Source organism: Anthonomus grandis, chromosome 2 (assembly GCF_022605725.1).
Source record: "Anthonomus grandis grandis chromosome 2, icAntGran1.3, whole genome shotgun sequence".
In the NCBI taxonomy this organism is placed as follows: domain Eukaryota; kingdom Metazoa; phylum Arthropoda; class Insecta; order Coleoptera; family Curculionidae; genus Anthonomus; species Anthonomus grandis.
Genome location: NC_065547.1, coordinates 33,708,289 through 33,720,551, shown reverse-complemented (window position 1 = coordinate 33,720,551; position 12,263 = coordinate 33,708,289). Strand labels below are relative to the sequence as shown.

At 32.0% G+C, this 12,263-nt stretch overlaps 1 protein-coding gene across 8 annotated transcripts in view; it reads left to right on the top strand.

Moving 5' to 3' along the window:
* The window catches only part of LOC126733496 (ephrin-A4), a 935,043-nt gene that overhangs the window by 912,191 nt on the left and 10,589 nt on the right, over positions 1 to 12,263 (top strand). For all 8 annotated transcript variants that reach the window (XR_007659736.1, XM_050436816.1, XM_050436814.1 and 5 more), the window contains one exon: positions 2,245 to 2,416. Coding sequence is in view for 7 of the 8 variants with exons in the window: in XM_050436816.1 (XP_050292773.1) it covers positions 2,245 to 2,416 (172 nt within the window). In the remaining variant the exon portion in view is untranslated. The remainder of the gene's footprint in view (positions 1 to 2,244; positions 2,417 to 12,263) is intronic.

Below are 12,263 nucleotides of genomic sequence, written 5' to 3'. Positions count from 1 at the left end.
GTGTATTAATTTAATATGCAATAATTGTATAAAATACACACATTAAAACATATACAAAATGCCTGAGAATTTTTATACAGGACTGTGAGATATTATCTAACAATTGTGTAATAAAATTAAAAATTTTTTTTTACACAACAAAATGTGAAAAAATCCATCGGGATTTTTCTGTGTGTGGGTAGCATAAACCCTGGAAGCGACTTCGAAATAGACGCCAATCATATCGAATGCATCTTCATTAGTTAAACGCATTTTAATAAAAATCAATATCTTCAAAATGCAAAACACTCAAAACTCAATAACAAAACAGTGACAGTGAATAAGTAAAATAAGAATTGACACGTCTATTGATAATTATGACAGATTGTAATAATTTCATTCATTTGTTTTCCTGCTGTCATTTCCAAAGCCTACTTTTTATTTTCGATTTTAAATTACGTGTTAATATAATCATATGCGTATTATAAATATGTATTTTCTATAATAGGTAGGTTGTTAGACTAAAACAATTATTTTAATAAATGATTATTTTATTAAAAACTTGTATGTCTTTTTGTAGACTAAGAAAATTGACAAAACAATGGATTACAAAAAGCGGTGCAGCGTCACGGCGCCCATAAAGGAAAAAAAATCAGCATTTCCGGTTCTAAAAACGCTATCGACGTGATTTTTTTACCAAATTACTAGTAATTTAATGATATTAAAATAGTTATACCATTGCATACCAAGTCAAACCAAAAAAATTTCTAAATATAAAAAAAAGTTTTGACTTCCCCCCACCACTTTATTTTAAGAAATATAGAAAACATTTACAACAAAAGACAAAGGTAATTAGGAAAGCTTTAAAATGCATATATTATAAATAGCACTTATTTTGAAAAAAATCGTAGAAATAACTAATTTTCTATTTGGTCATGCCTGTGCTGCCCTCTAGAGGCTGTGCCACAATTTTGAAAATAATTGCCAGCATTTTCTTTTAAGCACTTTTGTAAAAAAAATTTTTACCGGAACGCTCTCTCTCAATTAGCCGCTGAGATATAGCCGGTAAACATTCTTATTTGCCCACCCGGTACATAATACACTTTCTAGGTACTTTATAGAGTAGTCAATTGTATAGTCAATCTTTTATACCTTTTTTAGTTCTTTGAAAATCAAATATCGGGAAGAACCGATTGACATGGTACTCTTTTTCTGCATACTTATGGTGATAACATAAGGGTTTTAGTACCACTAATGATTCTCTGAAGATTAAACATTTGAGGTAACCGAAATTCATTGATTACCGTTAAGGGTTTTTAATTATTTAAATAAATCAATTGACATTTTTAGAAAATTAGTTTTTCAATAGATCATGCGTACCATTTCTGTAAAAAGATACTATTTTCAAAAATTGGAATAATCCCATCGACATGGTACGCTTTTTTCAGCTATTTGAGTCTTCACCACAAATTAAATACACTTATCCACTTAGTTTTTTTTTTCAGCTAACTTTTGCTGCCTAATTCAGAATTTTAATCATATTGTAGTGCCAGTAACAGTTCCCTTAAAATTGAAAAAGATATCAAAATAAATTTGATTTTTCATAAATTTTTTCAATAATGGGATTTTTTCTAAAAACCAATCAAATCGTGTTATTCTAGCATAGCAAGATACCATAACCAGTTAAAAACATGTTTTTCCAATCGTCACTCGCCATCTCCCTGATAAGAATCATCCCACTTAGTCGACCCATAAAAGTCGTTTTATGCCCCTGAATAAATAATTATTATTTTTAATGCTTACGTATTCTTAATTACTATAATAAAAACTAATCAAAAATATATAAAAAGCCCAAAAGGAAGGATCCTTCTGGTGATAAAAATACCGTTTTTTTTTCGTTCGGTGGGTTTAAATGGCAAATTATAATGAATGGATTAATGAGATTACGATTCAAGGAAGTCGAGTTTTTTCTCCCTGAGGTGTGTATAAAAGTGTCTCAATCAACTTAAAAATCATTAAAAATTGATGATATTTCCTTGAAATACTAGAAAAAGACACGAGATAGTCATGCATTTAAATTAAAGGAAGAGAAGCTATAAAAGTTGCCGTGCCTCTTCCCTCCCGGTTAACGATAGCGAACATGGAACGGCGATAAATTCCAATTTTATGGCCCCAACATTTACACTTTGCCCCGACTCTTTTTTATGATTCTTTTTTATGATTTTTATGATATGAAATGAACCGTTTGCGTTTTCCACGTTTCAGGGCACGACTACTACTTCATTTCCACGTCGACTTCGGACGATCTCCACAGGCGGATAGGGGGCAGGTGTACCACCCATAACATGAAGATCGTCTTTAAAGTGTGGGGAATGCCCGCCCAGAGTCCCACCCAGCCGCCCACGCAACCGCCTACGCAATCGCCGCCAAGACTATGGTAAGTTACCGCCTTCGAGCTGTCAAAAATCGTTTGTCAAACGGTTTTTTTTTTTGAAAAATAATAAACTTATCTACATGGTATTCATTTTTTAACTATTTTTTACTAAATTTACTGGTAAAATCAGAATTTGGGTCCCGTCAATGGTTCTCACAAAATCAACGGCTTTTTGAAAAAAGATCCGGTATTAATTTTTAACACTTTCAATCAATGATGTTTTAAAAAACACAATAAATCTATCAACATGGTACTTATTTTTAACAATTTTTTGCTGAATAATTTAATGGTAAAATCAGATTTTCTGTATAGTATAATAATTTAGGATTTTGTAATAAAACATAAACTTATGTGTTTTTAAATGGAACACCTTATATATTTTTAAATAGAAAAATTCAATTTGTTTTTTCGTTTTTAAGAATATAACACCATGGACTTAGTTTTAAAAATGACTAAATAAAAAACAATTTTCGTAAAATAATTACTTATTATTGTAATTTTAATGGTAATAGACATACTAGTAATTTTTGTAGAAACTCCTAGTTTGTTTAGGACAAACTATTTATATTTTAACTACGAAAATCAGACGACCCACTAGCATTTTTGTAGCAGCCGCTAGTTTCTTCTTCCTTCATACACTTTGAATTATCTTCTATACTTATTCGAGAACTACGAACGCAATTTGGGAATTCATATTGATCTAATAGTAACAGAATCTTCTAGATTGTTGGGTTATATTTTTCGTAAATGTTAAATGTTTTCTAGTTCTCGAGCTATTAAATGATTATTTAATACATTTATTTTTGGCAAATTGAACTTTGGAGGCATTATTTGGAACCCTAGGTATGGAATTTACACTGATCGATTGGAGAGCATCCAAAACAAATTTTTAAGATTTCTTTCTTATAAAAGCCGCTTCGGTTCATATCATGATGTCAATTCAATTCGAGAGCTTTTTGGCGTGATTTAACTCCTCGACAGACGTTAGATAACTGAAGTTTCGTTTTTATGCAAAGTAATGAATTGTTGGCTAAACACTCCTCCTATTTTGTCACTTTTTAAATTTAACATTCCTCAAGTCAACATCAGATCGAGCGAATTATTTTTTATTCCATTCAGGAAAACAAATCTTGGTCAGAACTCTCCATTATGTAGAATAACAAAAAGTTATAATTTGTACTGCCGTTCATTGGACGTTTTTAACATAGTCACTTAGTACTGTGAAAAATACTTTAAAAGGAAATATTGTCTTTGAAAGTTCTTGAGGCTAATGTAGAAATTTAGCATTAGAAAGTTGCTTTTTTTTAGATATAGGTATTCTTTTATATTCAAATTATTTTGATTTATGTACTTAACCATTTAGTCTTTATATTATTCTTAATAAAATAGTATATTTAAGTTAGTTAAGATAAGTTTGTGGATACTTTTTTGAGCTTGTAGCCTGTTGTATCCCTATTTGGTCACCAAATAAATTTAAAAAAATAAATAAAATAAATAAACCTACTAGTAACTTTTTTACAAGCTCCTAGTTTCTTTATTCACACAGTTTCACAGTACATCCTCCTCTTTATAACTAAACTAATAATAAAATAAATAAACCTACTAGTAACTTTTTTACAAGCTCCTAGTGTCTTTATTCACACAGATTCGCAGTACATCCTCCTATTTATAACCGAAGCAACCGCCAGTTACTTTCCTGATAGATTTAGTATAATGATAATCAACTAGTAACTTTTCTTCAAACCCCTAGTTTCGTTTTGCATTTATACCTTTTTTTATTCAAGTACAGCATTCAACAATTATGAACCCCTACATGTTTTACTATGCTTTCCTACTTTTTCCTGCGAAGCGTTTTATTTTTAAAGATACAATTACGGACGATAGTTATTTTAATTGTACCTTTTCGATTTTTAAAGTATTTTGCAAATAAACTTAAATTTTTGTGCAATTATGATAAATGTGATAAAAATAGAATAAAGTGAAGAAACATAAAATTTATTAAATAAACGCATAAAAAATTCTAACAGGTTAGAGAAACTAATATGTAGAAATAATCCTCGTAAAGCAACGCTTTTGATTTTTATGGCTAAATTAACGGATTTTTAAATTATAAAAGCTGTAAATATATTTTTATTTAAATGATGGGTAACACAATTTGCTTATTGATGTAGAATGTTAGTTGAATCTCTATTCTTACTCATATTCTTTGAAATTGACTTAAATGCAACATTTTTTTTTCATGGCATGGAGTTGCTAATTAACGGTTAAAGAAAAAAACTGTAAGGACAAGAAAAATAAAGTAAAGAAAAAAAACATTATAGAAACGCATTAAGGAAAGTCTTAATGAATATCAAAATAACCGCTGTAAAGCAAAACTTTATGGGCTTGTGTTTATATCTATGGAGTTTTTTAAACCTACATGAATTATCCAAGGTACACATGATGCAAACTTCGACTAAAATGCTTACCAATATGTGTAAATAATGAGTTTTAACTGACAGAAGCTTAATCATACAATAGTTGTAAAATACAAGTAGAAAAACTCTAGGTTGTTTCTTCATGCACTCTGAATTATGTTCAATTTATAACAATCTACTAGTAATTTTTTAAGAAACATCTGGTTTTTTTTTCATAATGTACTTTTACATTACATTTACATTTTTATTCTTAATATTACAATAGTTGTATAATACTAAAGTACAAAAACCTTATAGCAGTCTTTTTACAAACCCCTAGTTTCTTTTATGATTAATCTGTGACTAGACTGTGACTAGAATTTTTAGATTACGAAGATAATAAAAAAAATTATTAAAGTTATAATACTGAATAAGAATAGGTATCGGAGTTTTGGATTAGGTATCTTTTGTGCAATATATTTGGCTTTAATTTTTGTAATGTAATTAAGTAGCTTTTTTGACCTACATGAATTATGTAAGGTATACATGATGCTAATTTCGACTAAGTTAGCTAAAATGCTTACCAACCTGTGTACTATCTATTATTTCTACATCAGTTGCGATTAAAATCAATGCAATAATAAGTTTTAACCGACAGAAGCAAAATCATTAATCTCATTATGGTTACAATCTTATCAAGTTTCCTTAAAGCTGTCATGCTTCTTAATGCGTTTCTTCAATTTTTTTATTGTTTTTTCACTTCTTTTTTTAACAACTTTTTCATTTGATTGTTTTTCTAGGCTCCTTTGAATATCATAACAGCATTTTTCCTTAATAGTCTGGACCCTTAGGATCATATCTGTTGGAACCATATGTCTTCCAGATCTTCTTCGATTTCTCTCCAAAAATAATTGGTCAACATGCTTCCATACCGTTCAGAGTTTACTGTTAAGGCTCTCCCACGATTGTTTTCAAAAAAATACGGACCAATGACACCACCAGATCATAATGCACACCATACAGTCACTTTTTCGGGATGCAAAGGCCTTTCTACGATCATCTGAGGATTTTCAGAACCCCATATGCGGCAATTCTGTTTATTTACGTAGCCACACAGCGTATAATGAGCCTCATCACTGAAGAAAATTCTGTTCAAAAAATGAGCATCAGCAGCTTGTTGTTCAAGCACCCAATTTGCGAAAGTTCTGCGTTATCCATGGTCTGTAGGCTTAAGTTCTTGAGTGAGTTGGACTTTGTACGGATGGAGCTGTAAATCCAAATGCCTCGCCACAGTGAGTCGTAAGACAAACCCAAATTTTGAGCACGTCGAGGAATTGACAAATTTGAGTCTTCCTCCACACTTTGAGCCACAGCAGCGATATTTTTAGCTGAACGAACGTTACGGTGATGCACGTGCCTTACAATATCAGTAACCGATCCAGTCTCTTCAAATTTTCTTACTGTGTTCGAAATTGTTTGCTCTGTAGGACGATTATGTCGACCGTAATCAGCTCGTAAAGCTGTAAACGTTGACACAGGAGAATCACCAATTTTATAGAACAATTTAATAATTTTAGTAAGTTGTTCGACTGTTAAACGATCCATATTTATAAATGGCAAACCTTCAACTAAAAAAAAAAACGTTTCACATGACGTTTATTTCTGGTGTCAAACGTGATGACAGGTGTCAAACGGCAGGGTTGTACTTAGCCAACCTCGAATTGGGTAACCCGCTAATACAATAGTTGTAAAATACAAAAGTAGAAAAACTCTATGTTGTTTCTTTATGCACTCCGAATTATGATCAATTTATAACAAGCTACTAGTAATTTTTTCAGGAACATCGGGTTTTTTTTTCATGATGAACTTTTTTTAAGTCAAGACACAATAACCCACTAGTAATTTTTTTAGAAACCCCTAGTTTCTTTTATGATAAACTGGTTTTAGATTCTACCGATAATAAAAAAGATTTTTTAAAGCTATATTACTGAATTTAAAATAAGAATAGTAGGTATCGGATTTTTGGATTAGGTATCTTTTGTGCAATGTATTTGGGTTTAATTTTTTTAATGTAATTAAGTAACTTTTTTGACCTACATATATTAAGTATCTAAGGTACACATGATGCAAACTTGGACGAAGTTAGCTAAACTGCTTACCAACCTGTGTACTATCAACTTATTTTTACATCAGTTGCGTTAAAAATCAGTGCAATAATGAGCTTTAACCGACATATGCAAAATTATTAATCTCATTATGGTTACAGTCTTATACTGATGTTGAATGATAAGAACTCAATTTTGATAATAAAAATGTAAAAAAAAACATTTATACTATTTTTTTTTCACTAACAAATAAAATCTGTTGCTTTACTAAGATTACTTTCAGATTTGTTTTAAATTTCCTTAAAGCTGTCATGCTTCTTGATGCGTCTCTTCAATTTTTTATTGTTTTTTCTTTTAATTTTTTTAACAAATTTTTCCTTTGACTGTTATTCTAGGCTTTGTTGAATATCATAACTACATTTTTCCTTAATAGTCTGGACCCTTAGGATGATAAATGCATTGGATTTTTATTTAGTTTTTTTTTATAGTTTTTAACAAAAATTAAATAGTTAAATGAGCCAAGGAGTAGTGAATTTAATTTTTTTTTCTTAATAATTCAATCGTATACCTGTTTGTATTTCCAAATAGAAATAACTAAATAAATAAAAAGTTAGATTTGCCTAAAATTGACTTTGGCAAAAATATTAAATTTTTATTAGACATTAGAACCAGTAGGTAGGTATATTATAATTTCATTAAGTAATTTTTTTTTATATTTCTTCTTATGACTTATTTAAAGGAAAGACTAATTTCTCCTTATATCTCATAATTGTGTAGGTAATAACGATGCATAACTTAAATGAATGTCATGAAAAATTTACTACATTTTTGTTATTAAAAAATAAAAGGACATACAAAGCTATGAACTATATCTTTACAACCACTGCAAAAAAAAAGCTTAGGAGCAATCCTCCTAATGAACATTTTAATGCTGCGTACAATGATGCGTTACACAATGAAGGTTCCCATTTGACATATCAAAGTGAATTTAGCAGGAGGTGAGGAGGTCATTGAAGTAAAATATAAAATTAAACGTCCTGCTGTATATCTAAATGGACGTGGAAGTTATTAAGTGTGGTTCGTTTTGAAACGAAAGGAGTCTAGATAAAAAGATATAAAGCGAGGGTGAGCACTCTACCTGTTCGACGCGACGACTATACAGTGTGTGTCAGCCAAATGGAATAAATTAGCTAATAAATAAGACGGGAGCGTGTTGGAAAAAACGCTCGAACACGTCGATTGGTTTTTATAGTTGCCCATTTTTTTTCATAAATACTTTTTATACAGGGAGTATCAGATAACATAATCAGATAACATAACACCCTGTATGTTAATTAATTTTTAGATTCCTCAGATCATTTTAGACATATTTTGTATACAATGTCCTATATCTATCTTTGACTGTTTCGGTAATATTAAGTAAAATACAAAAAATAACATTTAGCAAAGAAAATTATTTATTCGCCGAAAATTGTTAAAAACATATTCAAAAACTTATACATAATACAAATCTAAACAATAATGTCAATGTAGGAGATGTTCAAAATGCTCGCCACGAACGTCGTCTTGGCAACACCCTACCCGTAAATAGAAATTTCTTCTAACGTTACTCAACATCTCAGGTGTGATCGATCTAATTGCCAGGGTTATTCGTCTTCGTAAGTCAGCTAAGTCAGTGGGTTTAGTTTTGTATACAATAGTTTTCACATATCCCCATAAGAAAAAGTCTAATGGCGTCAGGTCAGGAGACCGTGCTGGCCATTCCATCGATCCTCGCGATCGAACGCATGGAGTGGTGCTCCATCTTGTTGAACCTATATCATATTCGCTGGAACTTGTGGGTTTTCTGGATCAGGATACAAGTTCGCCAACGTTGGCACTACATTATTTTGAAGCAATTCTAAATAATTATCGTCATTCAAATTGCCCTCTATAAAAAAGGGACCTATGATCTGATCTTCAATAATTCCTGCCCACACCTTTTCAGGGTATTGAGTATTGTCTTCTTTTGTCCAGCGAGGACCCTGGACCAATAGCGGCAATTTTGACGATTGGCATGACCGTGAAAATAGTAAAGATGCACTCATCAGAAAACATAACATGTTCTAATTGGATCACATTGCTGTCTAACATTGCCATCATTTGTTCACAAAAATACATTCTCCTGTCAAAATCGTCTTCCGTGGGCTCCTGGGTGGGTATAATTTTGATGCATTTTATTTTCTTTTAATATTCTAATAACTGATGAATAGCTAATATCGAGTACTGGGGCTGCTTTCCGAGTAGATGTATGTGGGTGTTCCTTAAACTCAAGCATAACAGCCAATTTGGTATCCTCACTTATTGCATTGGCAGCTGCTTTTTTTACCTGCCTAACATGGCCCAGCTCGCGGAATTGCTTTTGTATTTTACTAATTGTTCCTTGGGTTAAAGGCGGCAAATTTGCAAATTTTTTGTGAAATAAGCGAGCTACTTCCATTTGCGTCCGTTTATTATCGCCATAGCCAATCATCTGTAGAATTGTTATTTTGTGCATTTCTGCTAAATGAACCATTTTTCTGGCTTGTAGTTAATGACATTGAAACGACTATAGCACTGACGACTACTTCTGTCATGCAACATGAGTCAACATTAAGTCTGGCATTTTAAACCAAAGTAAACAACAATTTTTAGTTTTTTTTTATTCTCATATCAATAAAAAGGAATGCTGAAATAGTTTTTGCTTGCTTTATCATTACCAAGACCTAAATGGGCAAGAAGTAGGGTAAACTGTCCAACAGTGAACTATTTTTATTTTTTACTCATTTTTTAAAGAGAATAGAGAAGGTAAAAATTTGCAAACTTCAGTTTATATTAGTTATTATAATGATGTATTAAATACAGGCACCATTTAACAAAAAATAATATAGAGTTAATCTTTATAATTTTTTTTTTTAAAACCTGTTTTGTGGTTTACTGTATACCACCTTGTGGGTACAATGAACCATCTACACTGTTCACAGTGAACCAAAAACAAAAAAAAACGAATGAAGTATGATTATGTATTTTTAAATAATTACAACCAGTTTTAAAGTTTTAAATTCTAAAAATAAGAACTTCTTTTAGAAAACTAAGAACAAAAAACAAAACAAAAAAAACTTAACTTTTACAAAAAAATAGGAATTTTAACGAACATCTAATAAACCTAAATTAACATTAAATTTAAAATAGGAATTTTGCCTTGAGGTACTTCCATTAATATGAGGCTTTGGTAAAATAGTTTTTATGTCCGCTAGATCTATATCTGCCATATCTGTAACAAGAGGCATGTAAAACATATTGCCTATAACTTTTCTACGCAAGAACGTTACAGAAAACTATTTTTATTTTCTTTTAAAATTTTCCCTACATAATAAATAATATTTTTCTTTAATTGAAATTCTACAAGCACAAAGCCATCAGGAAGTGGGGCTCTCTCAAGAGCAAACTTAATACCTGGCAACGCTTCATCTTCTGATGTCTCATTATCACTGTCTAAAACCAACGAAGTGTCTGAGCTTGACGATGAATCCATTAGGACTCTCTTTGTCTTCTTCGGAACTATTCGTCTTTTACCTTGTTGCTCCATTTCCAAGAGGTCCTTTTCAGGAGTGTCAGTTGCAATTAGACTCCTTCCCGCTTTGCGTCTTTTCCTTGTATTTTTTCTGGCGGCTGCACGGAGTGGTGGTTGAAATTCTTTGGGAGATATAAAAATATTTTCGTTGTTTTGTTGATACGAAGTGGATGGAATAGGAGACTCTATATTTAAGTTTTTCTCGATACCATCTGGTTGATTGGATATAGTAGCTTTTTCTTTTGACATGTCACGTTGTGAAGAGTTTCTGTTTTCTTCAATATCATCTCTGTCATCTGGGTTTCCATTTTCCACCTCTTGGTCCAAAATATATAGGTTCAGGGTCAGATCTATCGGTGACGGAGGTAGGCATAAAGTCAACTTCTGAAAAAATGTTACGATCAAACGGGAATATGCCTGTTTTCCGAAATGTATTTGTAATTGTAGATGGTGTCATAGCTTTCTGATAAGCTATTCCAATAAAAGATGCTAATTCATAAATAGTAACGGGAATCCCAGGATTTCTCAGTATCCAAGAATCAATAGAGGCATTATAATATTCTTTAAACGGCTTCATTATACCAACATCTAATGGTTGGGTTTTCTGCGTTGTATGGGGTGGAAGGGTTAAAATATTAACACCGTTTTCCTTTGCAATATCAATAGCTCTGATTGTCAGGTGCGATTCGTGGTTGTCCATAATCAATATGGATGGATTCTCTTTTGAAGATGAGCTATGCTTGACAAAATGAAGCATCACCTCGCTAAAGAGATCTGAATTCATCCAGCCAATGGACGTTGCCAAGCCCAAAGAGCCTGGTGGAGCTCCATTAAGCATATGCGGTTTAAAATACACTCTGGGAAATATTAAAGCTGGCGGTAGACTTTGCCCACTTGCACTTATGATACAACATGTAGTAACTAATGTTCCCTTTTCTCCACTGGTTAATTTGGACAAGCATCTTATACCCTTGGGTGCCAAGACTCTTTGAGGTTTTTGCACGGTAGTAGTGGAAGTTTCGTCCAAATTAAAGATTCGCGTCCCATCGGCAAACCGTGGATCTCTTTGCAAAATATTATAAAGATTATCAAAAAATTTTCCCACATTTGATCGGTTAAAAGAGGTTGCTCTGGCTAGACTACAACGCTCTGGGCATCTTAGCGTCAAGGTTGGATGTCTTTGGCGAAAAGAACGCAGCCATTCTATTCCAGCTAACTCCTGTTTTGACCATGAAGCAGGCATTTTTATATTATTTTTTTTTGCCATTTGGTAAGCAATCCTACGACAATCTTTATTTGTTACGCCGTAAAAAGCATAAGCACATTCATATATGTATTCCACTAACGACTTTTCTTGCTCCACTGTAAATACTTTGTTAACCTCATAGTTTGGAGTAAGTCGAACATCGTCTCCTAACTGTTGCTGCTTCATGAAGTATCTCCGAAGTGTTGGATAGGGAATAGATTTCCTTCTAGAGGCTTCTCGTAGGCTAATTCCCGTATTCTTGAGAGCAAGAGCGTCAGCCATTTGTGCCTCAGTGTGCTTTCCGATTTTACGTTCTCGTTTTTTGCGAGCCATGATGCTAAAAGTCAATTTTTTTATAAATATCATTTTATAGATAATACGGTCCACAGTGAACCGATTTACTGTGTACACAGTGAACCGATTCACTGTGTACCGGTTCACTGTGTAAATTTGCTACTATCCAATAAAAAAATTAATAACAAAATAGCAATAATGAAAAACAAAAGAATTA